The 15,804-nt window shown below is 45.8% G+C and overlaps 1 protein-coding gene across 2 annotated transcripts in view; it reads right to left on the reverse strand.

The window, feature by feature from the left end:
- The window catches only part of Bicc (protein bicaudal C), a 41,332-nt gene that overhangs the window by 22,926 nt on the left and 2,602 nt on the right, over positions 1-15,804 (reverse strand). Inside the window, exons 2-5 of one of the 2 annotated variants that reach the window (XM_077686133.1) lie at positions 11,537-11,583; positions 6,917-6,986; positions 2,551-2,630; positions 1,152-1,310 (exon numbers count right to left, since the gene is read on the reverse strand). In XM_077686133.1, the coding sequence (XP_077542259.1) occupies positions 1,152-1,310; positions 2,551-2,630; positions 6,917-6,986; positions 11,537-11,583 (356 nt within the window). Of the gene's footprint in view, positions 1-1,151; positions 1,311-2,550; positions 2,633-6,916; positions 6,987-11,536; positions 11,586-15,804 lie in introns of those variants that run through there. The other variant, XM_077686134.1, reaches the window with a different exon arrangement.

The following is a 15,804-nucleotide window of genomic DNA, read 5'->3' on the forward strand; positions in this document are numbered from 1 at the left end:
CCTAGGCCGGCCAGGCACGAGCGCACGGGTAGAGTGTTGGTAGCTGTGGCCACTGCATCTCGGCCGTCTCCACGGGAAAGGTCTTGGTGTGCCACAACACGTTTTCGGGGTGCCGACACGCTCGACTAACGAGGTTGAGGCCTTTTCTCAACGGTGCATCGAAGACACCCTGTCACAGCACCGAGCGGACTGGGACGCGAGCACGCCGTCTCTTTTTCCCTTTCAACTCGTATTTGGACTTGTGGCTTTTCGCGTTGCGCACACGTTGTCAGTTTGGCTGCAGTTTGTTTCGCTAGTTTCCTTGTACAAGTGTTTTCCCGCATCTGAACATATCTACCATTGTCTTCTGAAATCTTAGAGCCATGGCCTCATCTCTTCATACTCCTCTGCGGGTCACATGCCTGCCTGCTAACACACGTCCTCACACCTATGGTGTCCAGGACATGTTTTTACAGTCTTTCAGGTGACAAAAAGCAACCATTTTACTAAAATACCCTTGTCGCTGTGCATGACCTTAAACATTGCAAAACTGCCATCATACTGCCATGACAACTTTTTACTAAATGAGAAAAAGGCAGTTTTGGCTACAGGGTCACTCATTCGTTTTTCTTTACCCCACAATGTCAATGAGTGGCCCCAAGGTGCTGCTGTACTTCAAATTCCTATTCAAAGCATTTAACTGTGTCAATTTCAACTTTTCTGACTTGAAGCCCATGCTGCAGTTTACTATTTAAGTGTAGTACATTGAGTTGGGGAGCACAGCTAGGAAGGCGTGCAGGAATAGCTGCTTTTATGTACAAGCCACATGTTGGTCTTTCCTCAATGCTGATCAATCATATTTAGTATGGTACACCCATTAGCATATAACAGATTTGGTGGATGCCAAGGTTTTGGAGTTGGCTGGGAAAGTAGTAGCCCCTGTAAAACAATCTTCACGTTTTGAGCTATCTTTATTAGGCCACACACTTGACAGATTTAGCCTCTAATGCTGAATGCTTAGATTGCATAATGCCTCAAAGCTCCTTGTGCACAAAGGCGAAGGCAACATTTGCTCCAAATGTGGAGGTAGTTCCTGTTAGCTCCCTGGCCATCACAACCGATTCGAATGCTTGACAAACCTGTGGTGTCAAAAAAACCAGAGCTAATGATACCTGGTTGCTCTTGTCCATGTTGCTGTTGCGGTTGGAGTCCGGGAAATGTATGTGACAACCGGTGTTGTCCATCACTTGCTGGATATTGTGGCCCCCCTTGCCAATGATGTAGGAGTGGTCAGCGAAGGAGACATCCATTTTCAGAGTCACCCTGTTTTTCTGTGTCATGGAAAAGGAGACACTTAGCAGATGGAGAAAACCAGAGCACAGCACTGAACATGCTTTAGAGGAGCTTGTTTTTAATAAACAGCTTCGGAAACCTACTAAACGTAACTTTTTTTCTTTTTTTTCCCCCCTCGCTGAAAGGCCACGGGACTTCTATAGTATGATGCATTGCCCATTCCAAAAAGTTCTAGAGGTACATATTAAGCAACCAACAAATCTTGTTCATACAAGGAATATTTCTCATGGAAGCCAGTGGCTTGTAACAGGGCTGCTTATAGCACCACTTGTAGAACAAAAAAATTGCCTTGTAGCAGGCATTCCACACTTCGGTGCACTCTGTTCATAAATTTCCAGTGCTCCGTCATATCTTTGAAGCCCATAGCAAATTGCCTTGGCAGCAACTTATTAAGCTGGATGCTCGATATCAGAAGTTCTCGCAACTGGTATATCAACTATGCATGGTTGCTGTTGGCTCCAAGGCTAACTAACATACAATCACCACTGATTGTATGTTAGCCTCTGAGCGACGTTGCCGTTAACGCTCCTCCATCAAAGGTATGTATGTGGCATAGAACCTGTATTCATATTACTTTCACAAGAACGTAATAATACTCAAACACAGCTGCAATACTAAAAACTGCACAGATTACATAACTCAGAGCCATACGGTTTACTACATTTTTCATCCTGTGAAATCAGATTTCAATCAATATTATGCTGTTCTTGTCAACTTTGCGAGTCTGGGCTTAGCTGTGCTTTTCAATAATCATTTGAAATAGCATATTGCTTTATCACGTTCAAGGAAACCAGTGCACAATGAAGACACGGGCAATAACCGCTTCCCAGTCCTGTCATTTGCATGTAATCCAAGCTTCTGTCCAACGGAAATAGACTAAAACTAGCAGTGAATAGGCAGAGACTTATCTGAGCAGAGGTGCAGCACGATTCGTCCCAAGATTTTGTAGCAGCACACAGCAAGACATGTTTACAAGGTATAGGCGAAAAGAGCTCGACAACGGTTATATATACGAAGCCGTAGTTTTATTTCTGCAAAACTTCCTTTGGGTGAACTTTGTCAAGGTCTCCTTAAAGTTTGTGGTTTCGCTTTGACAAGCAAAAATCGAACACCTTAAAATGAACCCCCCTTAGAGCTTGTGCCTTAGCATTAACTTAATGAAAGTCCGCTGTAGCCAACTTGCATGGCCACCATGAGCATATGAACTACGTGGGGTACCTTTGAATCCAGCACTTCAAGAATGCGCTCACGAGCTTTGTCAACTGCATCAGGTGTTCCCATGACTTTGACATGTGGATCTGCATAAAATGTTAGAAGGAGGTACGTGCAATGGCAACATGAGAACTGCAGCATAGAACACCAAACGGGTGGCAACACAGTTTTACTGCCATGCTAATATATGCCACAGAGCAAGTAGTGTGGGCCAACTATTGATATGAGAAATTCATGTAGTGCATTGCTTATGAGAGAATGCTTAACACACACACACGCACACGCGCACGCACACGCGCACGCACGCACACACAGACACACACACAGACACACACACAGACACACACACAGACACACACACACACACACACACACACACACAAAAAGAGCTGCAGATCTCTTTACCCCAAACCACAATTCAGGCTGCTGCCAAGTAAGCAATGCTTAGCCATTGGAAAGATTCCTGTGAACTAACCAACATCCTGTGAACTAACCAACACGTGGCTACCAAATGTGTGCTTATATAGTGGCCAACAGCCTGGCAAAAGCTTGACCTACTGTTAGAATCAGTTTTCCAAGCGCGGCGTTTCGGTGCGCATCAGTACGCATCAACTGTGTCTTCTCACAACTGCTCTCTTCAACCCTCAGCACCATCCTCTTAAAAAAAGGGCTTTACACTGGTTCAAAGAATTGACTGCAGAGGCTTTTTTTTTAACGAAACAAATTGCACTTATTGACTAATAATATTACAAGTTGGCCAGTTTGTTTCTTTGCACAAAGATTGATTCATTGTTGGGTTTAACACGCCGACGCTACACAGGCGATGAGGCTTGCCATAGTGAAGGGCTCCGGATTAATTCTGACCATCTGGGGATCCTTAACATGCCAAGCAATCTCAAACACAGGGGCGTTTTTGCTTTTCGCCTCCATCAGAAAAGCGGCTGCCGCAGCTCGAAATCGAACCCGCATTCTTGGGCTCAGCAGCACAACGCCATAGCCCCTAAGGCACCGCGGTGGGTTGCACAAATTAAGGATAGGAGAAAATGCCTTGTGAACTGCACGATAGGATCAATTTACCCGCCACAAGACGGTGCCACTAGTTGAGCGCAAAGGACACAGGTTAGATGACTGCCTCAGCATACTTCCTGCAGAAGGCAAAAACAAAAAAGCTCATGTGTTGAGATTTCAGCGCATGTTAGATATCCCCTGCTGTTCTATATCCACTGCCCTCCATACAGAACGCCTCATAGCCCTGGTGTGGCTTGTAACTCCCGACCTCCCCTAACAACAACAACAAAAAAGTTTTTTTGAGACCCAATTTTCTCATGAAACAAGAAACATGTAGACAAGTACAGATCCTTGAAAGACTAAGCTGCATGGGCCTGTTCCATTTCAACAGGACTGCAGTAGCAATTAAGGATTGCACATGCCTTTACTGCAACAATGGGCAACTGGCAGAGAAGAGATCACTTGCGCCTAAATCCCTCAAGTCCATGATGAGAACATGAAGATAAAATAGTACAAATTCAGTTGGTTTGAAAGATTGCTATGTAAAAATTGTGCTCATGTTAACCGAAAACTCCAAACAATTAAAAGCTAGACAATAAAGACATGAAAGGCTCACCAGCCACTGTCTCGCATTCCCTCTAGTTTGTGCGATTGGCTGCCGCTTGGCTTGGGTGCGATTGGCTGCCGCAGTGGTCTCCATCAATGGAGACCACTGCGCCATTGCAGTGACGCTTCTGGTTCTATTTAATTGTACCATGCACAGGGTTTTAAGTAGCATGATCAAAATGCCAATTATCGTTTCTGGTACCTCCCCAAAGGATTGATTGATTGATTGATTGCAGGGTTTAACGCGCCGACGCAATGCAGGCGATGAGGCACGCCGTAGTGGAGGGCTCCGGATTAATTTTGACCCTCTGGAGATCTTTAACTCTTTCGTTACCGCGCCTATTCAAAATCGTTCAATTTGAACGATGCTTTCGGAGCACCTTTTCATAGCGTTCCAGGCGTTGTTCGAACAAGTAAAGCTGTTTGGAGTTAGATCAAAAAATGGCCTTTCAAAATCAGTTTAGTTTTCATTTTTGCAGCAAAAACATAATTTTTGACATGCGTTTGAATCACCTGAGTGTGGAAAAGGGGCGTGGTCATCGCGCGTCACTGCTACCAACGAAGAATATTGTGACACTCGTAGTTATTCTGCATCAGCATTTGCTTTTTGTTATCAGGGCATGAATGATGAAACAGCAAACGATTTTCAATCGTCAGGTTTGCACTCTGACAGTAATAATCCCAGAAATCAGCTGAAAATGTCAAGCAGTGCCTGCTTGCAAAGCTACTTTATGATTTTAGGCAGTTTTATTGTCTTTGCGCACGTTGTTCTAAGTTGTGTGGTAGTTCTACTTACCCCAGGACCATTCCCGAACAGTTTCGGTTTCGTTTCTGCATCACAAAACTCAAATTTAGCTCTACTACGCAGTTACCCAACTTCAAGGCTACCTACCATGGCACCTTGAACGTCCGCGACAGATCTTCGAACAAACAATGCTGCTCCTGGGGCGGTATTCTCGTAACTGTCCCTTTTGAAAACGTCCCTTTTGCGTCCCTTTCATCGTGGCGTACTTCCGGTTAAGCAGTGGGCCTTTGATTCAAATAGCGTAACTGTTCTTGCAAACGCATTTTAAAGAAGTGAAACCGTATCAGAGTATCTTTTATGTGTTTATTGTTCCGCGAGCGAACTGCGACGAAAAATCGTCTGCTCCAAATCGTCTGCTCCGAGTAGCCATGTGCACGGCTCATAGCTCCGCCGTGCTTGCATGGCGTCACATCCGGGTGTTCGCTTTTAGCCAATCAGGGCTCGCTCAAAAGGGACACTTTGAAAGGGACACAAAAGGGACAAAACACGGGAATACCGCCCCTGATTTCACTGAACCCTAACCAGATTTCTGCAATAAGAACTTCAGATGCAAGACAAATCACACCCAGTCGCCAGATATCTGTTCCAACGAGGACAGCGCTTCAAACCGGCCTTACACACTGGGGCTCTTCGATTTGCAGTGTCGGACTCACTGCGGACTCCCCGAGAAGCAGTCCGGCATTCGATTTTCCCATGTATCCCTATGGCTTCGGGGAATCCTCGGACTACCCTCGGTGAGTCAGAGTGTAAATCGAAGAGCCCCATTGCCAGCTGTTCGCCTTCCAGTTTCGTTTCCATACGAGGGTATCTCTGGGGTCTAGTGTTGCTGCTTAGTTGAACTGTCTATTCGGACGTAGTCTCCAATAAGATTTTGTACTGTTTCATTTCAAAAATGTTAGGTCGCGCTGCAATGGAGGAAGCGTGTTGTGCTGATCTTTTTTTATCGCGCAACAGCTACTCTTGCAGGGCTTGATTCTAGCGCATCACATCTCATTCCTGCAAGCAAGGCTACAATTGTGAGTCAGAAGATGATAATAAAGCTCAACTTCATGTTTTGAGAGATAACTGACCGTGAACGTCAACAAGCATCAACCACGGAGTTCCGTTTTCAACTTCATGCATGTTTTTCATCATCGCGTGCTTGACCCAAATATTGTGCTGGCTGTAAATGCAAAGTCAGTCATTGACAAGATGTTTTTACGTTATGTGGGCGCAAATTGGTGCCTCTGATAATGTGAAACCGCCAGATTTCCATGAAACCACCCGAAATTGCACAGTTTGAATTGGAGGTTGGGCTTCACCGCACGACACAAGCACCGCGCGGCTTAACATTTTGTTTTATATCTGAAAAACTGTTTCGCGCACGACATTTTTTTTAGTGCATGTTTTTTAAATGTTTTCCTACAAAATTTATATTTGACAAAAATTTTGATTGATATTTTTTTCCCGCAACTATGATATATGAAAACATTTAAAAAACTAGTGTTATTGGAAAGGCCGTTAAATTTTCTGCATTTTGTGTTCCTGTAATTAGTACCCAACCAATTTTTTTAGCAGAAAAAAATTTTCTTGGACCCCTAGAAAATTGGTCAATTTTCCCACGGTAACGAAAGAGTTAACGTGCACCAAAATCTCGAACACGTGGAGGTTTTTGCTTTTTGCCTCCATCAGAAAAGCGGCCGCCGTGGCCGGGAATCGAACCCCCGTCCTCGTGCTCAGCAGCACAACGCCTTAGCCACTGAACCACCGCAGCCTCCCCAAAGGAAGCAACTGCTGACGTAACGCTGCGGGAAACTTGAAAGTCCATAAATACTAACTACCTCTTTTTGGTAAACAACGTTGTTTAGGGCCAAAATAGATTGCAGTTGTGCAAGCTATAGAAGGCTACTTCTTTAAAACTAAACAATGTGTCTTTATGGTCCAAAAGGAAAAAGTTATCCAAGGGAAGCCCACCTTTTTTTGACTTTGCACCAGCCTTGAGCTTCACTGGCCAGGAAATTATGGTGTTAGTATCGTCCATAACCTGAAAAAAAAAAAAAAAAAAAAAAAAAAAAAAAAAAAAAAAAAAAATAATAAATAAATAAATAAATAAAAAATAAAAATAATATTGCGCCATGAATTCTGCCTTCTCCGAAGGTACACTGAGGCATGCAACGCAACACCTTGTTGCCTTGTACTGCATTGACAAAGAATTTCACAACAGTGCTGCTGTTCACAGTGATTAATGAAAAATGTAACATTTGAATTTTCGCTCACTTTTTCAAGATCATGCTTTACCTTCTCACATGGCTCGATTAGAAGCATGGGCTAGTATGCAGTTAGAACTCTGCATTAAAAGTGAAGTTCTTGAGAAGAATATTGGAGTGACAAAACTACCCATGAAATACACCACACAAGGGTGGCATGCCTGCTATGATTGGCCAATTGCGTAAAGTAGGAAAAACAATGGTTTAGTCTGAAACCTGAACAGGGAGAGCTACCACAAAACTCAAAACTGGCAATAGAAAGTAACGAATATATACAAAATTAATACAAAGTAACACAGTAAAATATATATATATATATATATATATATATATATATATATATATATATATATATATATATATATATATATATATATATATATATTTGGACATACGAGCTAGCGCAAGTTGATGTTGGGACGACGGAACCACCTGGGGTATGCAGAGCTAAACGGGATTCACAGTAAGAAAGAGCCAAATGGTGCAGCAGACGATCAGAAAATGCAGCACTTAGGAATGAGCTAGCAGACGATCAGAAAACCCGGTTTTCGGGCTCGCACGTCCAAATCAGCCGCCATTTTCCCATTGATTTGATTGATTGTGGGGTTTAACGCGCCGACGCAACGCAGGCGATGAGGCGCGCCGTAGTGGAGGGCTCCGGATTAATTTTGACCACCTGGGGATCTTTATCGCGCGCCGAAATCTCGTACACGCGGGCGTTTTTGCTTTTCGCCTCCATCAGAAAAGCGGCCGCCGCGGCCGGGAATTGAACGCCATTTTCCCATAGGTGAAAATCGTTTATTTATTTTTAGGATAAACGGGTAAGTACCGCCGTCGTTCCCAGTGTCAAACAAAATAGACCACAAAATGAGACCGTGTGAATTTTGAGCACGAACAGAGCGGCAGTTCGCTCAGGAAAAAATTTTAAAGTGTTCCAATTATCGTCGCAACACCCTGTATGAGATTGTACCAAAGCTTTGCAAGGAACAGTGGTAGACTGCACATGAAGCCCAACCAGGAATATTTTTTATACAAAGCAGGTGTTATAGGTGGCCTCAAATGAACAAACATGTTCAGGCCAGGATCAATTCTAAGTGTATACACACCCGACAGCTGATAGGTTGGCCAAGCCAGCGTTTACCCCATTCAACTGGCCAAGGCTAGAGTGTCCCAAGGAGGAACTGAAAATGAATATAATAGGTGCATTGCGTATTGCAAACTGCTCCTGGTGACTGCAGATTTGTCACTTGTAGACCCTTAGGCCTGAATACATAACCAGAGGCTAAATAAGTATGAAGGATCTTTTACTATTATTCGTGGTAAGGAACCTTGCACCTACCAACTACTATGCAGCAGCAGAAACTGGAATGCTCCAAAGCTGGCAAGGGGTGCAGATTACCGAGAGCAATGCAGTTTTCAACATTTATCCCCTTGATCTGCTACAGGAGGTGCGACAGGAACCCCAATGACAAAGCTGAGGAACCTGCTGATGGGCCCAGTGCTGGTGGATCCAAAATGGGCAAGGGGGTTATAGCCTGCATGCCCACCTTCCCCTCGACCCTTTGAACTAGCACTAGTAAGACTGCAGTGCATGCCATCTCATCTCCTGGCAATGTACTTGCAAAGCTTTCACCGCCTCCCAAAATCAAGAGGTCACCCTATAGCCACCCCTGGCTGAAAACTTGCCTGGACAAGCCAGGTCCCAAAAAATGCTTCAAAGAACCATCTAGCTGCTACTCTGACATCTCTGCCAAACTCCATGTATGCTTAAACACCAAAGTAATCTTGAGACCTTGATATAAAGTTCCAGAATACAGGCATAAGAATTATGGAGACCCAGTTGACCAATGCCCCATTTCAAAAATGAACACCAGACAGACACGATTTGCTACATTTACTAGGTAGTCAAGTGAACTGCAATTCACAAGACGTAGTAAACTAGTAGCAAACTCGCAAAGTACTACCTGCTTTTACCAAATATTCCCATTTGCAGTACCTTACTATGTGCTTGTCATGTTAGCATTTGGTTCTCCTACAGTCTGGTAATGTATTGTTTTAAGCCTCTTACCACTAGATCCCTCCTTGCTTTTACCATCGTACTCCTCATACATACTCCCACCTGTATGCACACACACAGACGAATTGGCTGCATAGGTTGAAGTCATCCAGTCATTGAACTTGCGTAAACACCGCAGCAGCCACACTATAGGGAGTGCGCAACAGAACACTGGCACCGCCCTCATGGGCACTTCCCACACTACATGGTGGGTAGCCGAGCAGACAGCCCTGAAGTTGTCGCGGAGAGACAGTGACTTCATGATGTCGCATACGAACTCTTGGGTCGTAAACTGTACATTCTTATGCTAACTGCCCGCCGGGAAAGAAGTTGTTTTCAGTTTTCAACACTGCCATGCCTTCAGGGCCAATGGATACGCCATGTGCACCGCGTAAAGCAAGTGGTTGTTGACATTCTCATCCGACTATATCCGTGTGCGGAAGACGATTGCAATTTTTTTTTACATAGTGCCGATGAAACTGAATGGCAGCCGTCGAAGTAAGGAGGAATATTTTTCTGCCGGCCTACCGCAAAAGGCCTACGATCGCTGGAGACAGACTCCTGTTATGGAAGTTCAGTCTGCTTTCACTATTATCAGTTAAATATTTTAATGTCTGGGAATCTTGTAAGCCATTCCCAGCTGATAGAATAAGCGTGCATCTGGTCGACGACTGCGAGTGTCAATGTTACCTCCTTTTGTGTCTACTGCAGGGCTTTTTTTTCTTCAAGTTGTCGCATTTTTTTTTACCACTCGCTGCAAGCCACCGTATTTATTGATTAGCTGTACTAACTATCGTTTACTAACAACAGCGACAGCACGCACCAACCAAGTCACCGGTGCCAATGATTTGGGTAAAGGAAAAATGAGAGCCCGTGTACTTGTCAGCTGTTTCGTGCTTGGCGAGCGCGATTTTTGTTCTTGTTCAGTGCGCTGAATGAAGAGTAAGCACAGCCCTACTGCACACAAACAACGAACCAACACTGCTCTTATTTTTGTTTATATTTTAATATGTCGATGTGGTATGTAAAGAGCACTGAAGAAAAAAAAAGGCCGAAAGGAGAGGGAGGCAGAGATACAGCACTCTGAAAATTTCACAGGGTGCTCCGACTCAAAACACCACCCCTGGCTATGCCCCGGGTTAGAATACACTTGTACGTAATGCTCACACATGTTAGGCGTTTCTGCAGAGTTTCGCAATGGTGCAAAAAAGCCAGCCCAAAAGGGTATGCCGTGTAGTGAACCTTCAGTTGGCATGTATGTGCTTCATAGCTATTGCGCTACGAATCGAATAGCAAACCCTATTTGCGAAGCATTCGGAGTTTCGAATATCTGCACACCTTGAACTAATTTTCCCCCCTCTGGGTGGTTGGCTGGCCGGCACTGTGTACTGCAAGCCAACAACCTTGCTCAATCCTAACGTGGAAGATTGACTAAGGTGGTGAAGCATGACGAAAAAATAAGCAGCGCAAAAGGTAAGGACGAGAGCTGTTAAAATAGGAAGTTCCAGCATTTTCGTATTGACAGCAAAAGTTCAACGCTTACACCTGCAAGCAGCGAGAAACCTAAACCCGGCGGTGTACGGTAAAATGAAATTCCCAAAGAACACGGTGGTCGGGTAAACATCTTTTTTGTTCAGCATATCGCAGAGCTCAACGTTCAATTCGTTAAGCCAGCTTTAAAAGAACAAAAGCACGCTCTTTCTTTAGGAAGAGAGCGCACTGGTTCCCACATACAAAGATGCAGGTAGGAACCGTTCGTATTCACTATACCAAGATGGATGGGCTACTTGCATCGATCAGTCGCATTAACGTTTGCCAATTACAAGGAGACAGTGCTAAAGTGAAATAATAATGGTTACACACAATAACCGACTGTGTAAGCCTCCTTGTTTACGCTTGCTTGGCGTATGCAGCGACCCTTGACATTAGTGCAATGAGCGCAGTCGCCTTTCGACATGCCGAAAAAATGCTTGCTGTCGTAAAGTTTGATGCCCTTTTCTTAAATTGGAGCCAATAAAAAAATCCGGGAAAGTATATGGCGAAACCCAGCCGGTTGGATTACACTGTTCGCCCGGCCAAACAATGGTCTAGCAGACGGCTGCGGCGGAGCTGTCCCACCGCAGGATGCCAGCTCGGCCAATGGTGATGCTGCCAAGGCGGAGCAGCACGCCCTTTTTAGGTGTCACGCTCCCTGTCATTTACATGTCATAGGCTTACGCTGGCCCCAAACTACCACTATGAAAACGAGCCAAGATAACCAAGCCACTGCACCTGTTTGAAGAACTGGTATGCCGAAGTAGGCACTCCTGGTCCGGTTTCTGCAATGTTGAAAAAGAATTGGGAGTTAACTTTTCTGCCTGCCAAACAGAGCTAACAGCCAGCAAAATTTTTGTGTACATGAACAAGTTGCAGGGTCCATGCCAAGCATTTTATAACAAGAAAAAACAAACAAAAACAACCCAACAAAATTTCATGCCTGTGCATAGAACCCTTAGGTTTTGTTTTTAGACAAACTAAATGCCTATTCCAACTTGAATGGATGAAGTTTTTGGCGAATGGCGATAAATCTATTGCTGCAGCTTTGAAACACAGGGTAAGTAAACCATTTGTGTGTGAAAATCGGATGCGCTGTGCAAATGTAATTGAGCAAACTGGTGCAGCAGTGGTAACTCAAATGCAACATCCACAAAAAGTATATTACAAAGAAGCCCTCACTACTGCTGCAAAGCACAATCTGAACATTTTTTTCCGGTGATAAAATGTGCCTCTCAGGATGTCAAAAGGGCAACCGCGTATTGTCATTCAAGAAAAGTCTTCTCCCGGGCTAGTTTGCTTGATTAAAAATTACTCGTAAAGTTTAGTTTCATTTGGTTTTTCTCCACTGTCTGGAACATGCTCCAGCAAAGGGGGCGGACCAAGTACATTGGGCAATATTTAGAGTTCTCCCGCCCAGCAGCAAGAACTTGGCCAAGGGGGCAATGCTGACAAACACATTAAAAGTGTGCATGTCTTTAGGCGCGTTTAGAATTTTTTTTCTTTCCGAGATCTCACGTGCGCTTCTAGTCCCCAGTTTCCTGTAAAAAAACAATAAAATAAAAATACGGATTACGATGAAGCTGTTTACCTCTCTCCCACGTGTACGCATCCCCACGCGCGCTCCCAGAGGAGAGGAGAGGGGGGGAGGGGGGAGAGAGAGGTATCCAAGTCGGGAAATATCCGCGAACGGAGAATGGGGTAAGCAGCCGAGGCACGGGAAAAAATGTGGCATGGGCGCTTCAAGTGTAGGGTTGCCACCTGCCCGGTTTTGGACCGGCCCGACCGGTTTTTTAAACAGTGGGCCGGTTGCCGGTCCATACTTAAAACCGGCCGTCATTGGCCGGATTTTTGGCCCTTGTGCCGTGATAATACGCGTTTTGGCGTTTCATAGGCGTCAATTCAACAACTAAAACGATAAATATGTGTCGACAAGCTGTGCAAAGACACGCGAGCAGAGAAATTCCGCGGGCGAGCGCGCCGCCTGAGATGGAGGGGACCTAAGGGAGGAACAAAAGAAAGAAATGCTGCCGCCGCGGTCAGAAATTGCGGCTACCTTTCAGTGAAACACATTCAGAGCAATAACCAAGCTCTTAATCACTTTCAGTACAGGTTATGTTGATTTCTCTTAAGTAAGAAAACGCCACAATAAATGGCGCTGCATGACAAAAACATGGAGTCTTTTTTTCAACACAAATTAAATATTCTATATACCCCCCCCCCCCCCTTCCGATGCGCCGGTTTTTTTCTCGGGGAAATGTGGCAACCCTATTCAAGTGCGGGGACGAGAGGTCGCGCCCCACCAGCAGTGGAAGTGCGTGGAGGGGGGACGGTGGCGTCCAGAAGCACTGCCAAGCTCAATAACACCCCCACTGCATCCTTTCTATCGTACTAGCTCGAAAAGCGTGGCGGAGGTGACCACGGCGGCAAAAGGCCGCCCACCGAGGCCCACGTGACGGCGCGACACGACCGGTATCCAATGGTTGACAGGCGCAACCGGAGCAGACGACAAGTGAAGTGAGTAGAGGAGGAGGACTCTGGAGGAGGGTCGAGTGTGCGCACAATACGTTTCCAGCTTCAGTAGACGAGACGTCACCGACAAAGCCGCTCTCGCATCCCGCAGCAGTTTCGTGCACTCCTTTTTGGACTGCGCCCCGGTCAGTCGAATCGTATTTTGCATTTGAATAATTGCTAGCCGGTAAAACCAAAACAGCTTCCGCCTTGAACCAACGAATGGTTCGGCACAGCAATTTTTTGACAATTCCGCGTGGGAACCAGCGTGCGTCACTAGATGCAAAATGTGTCATCCACCGTAAACGCAGACGCAAATCGAACAGGGACAAGCGCGGTCAACTTACGTGCTCGTCGAAGCAGACTGCGCAGCAAACGCGCGTGTCGCCTTTTATCGTCACTTCTGCCGAGCAGACGCCAATTTGGGCAAGGGCGCAGGGGCCGGAACTTTCGATTGTCGATCACCCACAGCAACGAATAAAACCCGCCGCGGTTGTGGCTCAATGGCTAAGGCGTTGTGCTGCTGATTCGAGCCCAAGGACGCGGGTTCGATTCCCGGCTGCGGCGACCGCTTTTCTGATGGAGGCGAAAACGCCCGTGCGTACGAGATTTCGGCGCACGTTAAAGGTCCCCAGGTAGTCAAAATTAATCCGGAGCTCTCCACTACAGCGCGTTAAACACCACAATTAATCAGTAACAAATGCAAGAGGCGATGTTCGAGAATAGGTACGTAGAATAGCTCCTGCTGATGGGTGAAGTGCGACAAGGGAGAAAACTGCAAGCTGATGCACACCGGAAACAAATTGCAGGGAATGTCGGTGGCGTTCTGCCGTATTCTGCATTTGAGTAAAGACAGCACGAGAGCCACATGGCTCTCGTGCTGTACACCTCAGAACGCGTACACCTCAGAAGGAAGAAAAGACGACGAAGCGTTAATTGTCTTTGTGCGCTTTTAGTTCTCTTTTCCATCTGCGGCCGTGTGCGCGCAGGAATAATTGCCAGGCCGTTTCAATGTGTTTGTCGCGGGACGTAGTTGACCTGCTGCTTACTGCTTGAGGGCGTTTTTCAGACTGCAAGGTGGTTCAACAATAATGGGCCATTAGAAATTTGCTTTGGATTTTTTGCGATCTAATTCAAGCATGTCTGAGCATCACACTAGTAGTTTTTTTTTTCTTCTTTACATCTGCATAGCGAACAAATGCATCCGACGAACTTGGTTCGGCCCATCGGTGAGAACAAGTTTAATTCGAAGGCGAAAATTTATATGTCGAGGCGAAAAACATGACGCTGACCACATCGAATGGCGGCAAAAAAAAATCCACGTGCCAAGCGCAGTCATCTAGTACAAAAACACCCGTGGCACAAACACGTGTGTGTTTCCAGTAGTGTTTCCACCTTTTTCCAGTAGCGATCTGCGCATGCGCGGGCTGCCGGTCCGCCATTCTTGGCAGTCGCCTCGAGCAAAATAAACAAAAGCGCGCCCCTCGGTTTCTGCTTAGGGAGCGGCTATAATCTGCACATTTTCTTTTTTTTTTTTTTCTCTTTGGACTCCTCGTGGTGGGTTCGTACGTGCATACAATAATGGCTTTCTAAGAAAAGGGGCGAAGACGCTTGAGACTGACCACGCTGCCAGCACATGGCTGCAGTGAGGGGGTTAGTAAAATGAAAAAAAAAAAGGGGGAACATGGCAGATTAGTCACGAGAACGTTCGCCTGCTACCGTGACATTCATTTGAAAGGCGCGGGTGATGGGTCAGTGCGGGAGGGGCTGCAGGAACAGGATATTTTGTGCACGAGTTCTCCGAAAGCCAAACTTTCTTGGGGGTGTGCCTTACTGCCATTTTTAGTTCGCCGTGGCGGCCGCTAGAGGGACCGGTACTGGAAAAAGGTCCAATAAATTTTTTCCTGAGCGAACCACCGCTCTGTTCGCGCTCAAACTTCACACGAAGGTCGCATTTTGTGGTCTATTTTGTTCGACACCGGGAAGAACGACGGTACTCACCTGTTTATCCTGAAAAAAAAAAAAATAATAAGAACGATTTTCGCCTATGGGAAAATGGCGGCGATTTGGACGTGCGAGCCCGAAAACCGGGTTTTCTGATCGTCTGTTAGCTCATTTCTAGGTGCATTTTCTGATCGTCTGCTGCACCATTTGGCTCCGTACGTGAATCCCAAACATGCGTTTCACTCTGCAGGTGGTTCCGTCGTTCCAACAGCAACTTGCGCTGGCTCGCACGTCCAAATCAGCCGACATTTTCCCATAGGCCAAAATGGTTTTTATTTTCAGAATACACAGGTAAGTACTATCGTTACTCCCGGTATCAAACAAAATAGACCACAAATTGCGACCTTCGTGGCAAGTTTGAGCGCGAGCAGAGCGGCGGTTCGCTCAGGAAAAATTTTTGAAGTGTTCCAGTTATCGTCGCAACACCCTGTACAAGAGGAGCGCGCGGGCCAATTCGGGCTCTGTAGCGCGTGCTTCACCAGCTGGTACAT

Source organism: Haemaphysalis longicornis, unplaced genomic scaffold (genome assembly GCF_048455015.1).
Source record: "Haemaphysalis longicornis isolate Haplotype H1 unplaced genomic scaffold, Haemaphysalis longicornis Haplotype H1 scaffold_1, whole genome shotgun sequence".
NCBI classification, from domain to species: Eukaryota; Metazoa; Arthropoda; class Arachnida; order Ixodida; family Ixodidae; genus Haemaphysalis; species Haemaphysalis longicornis.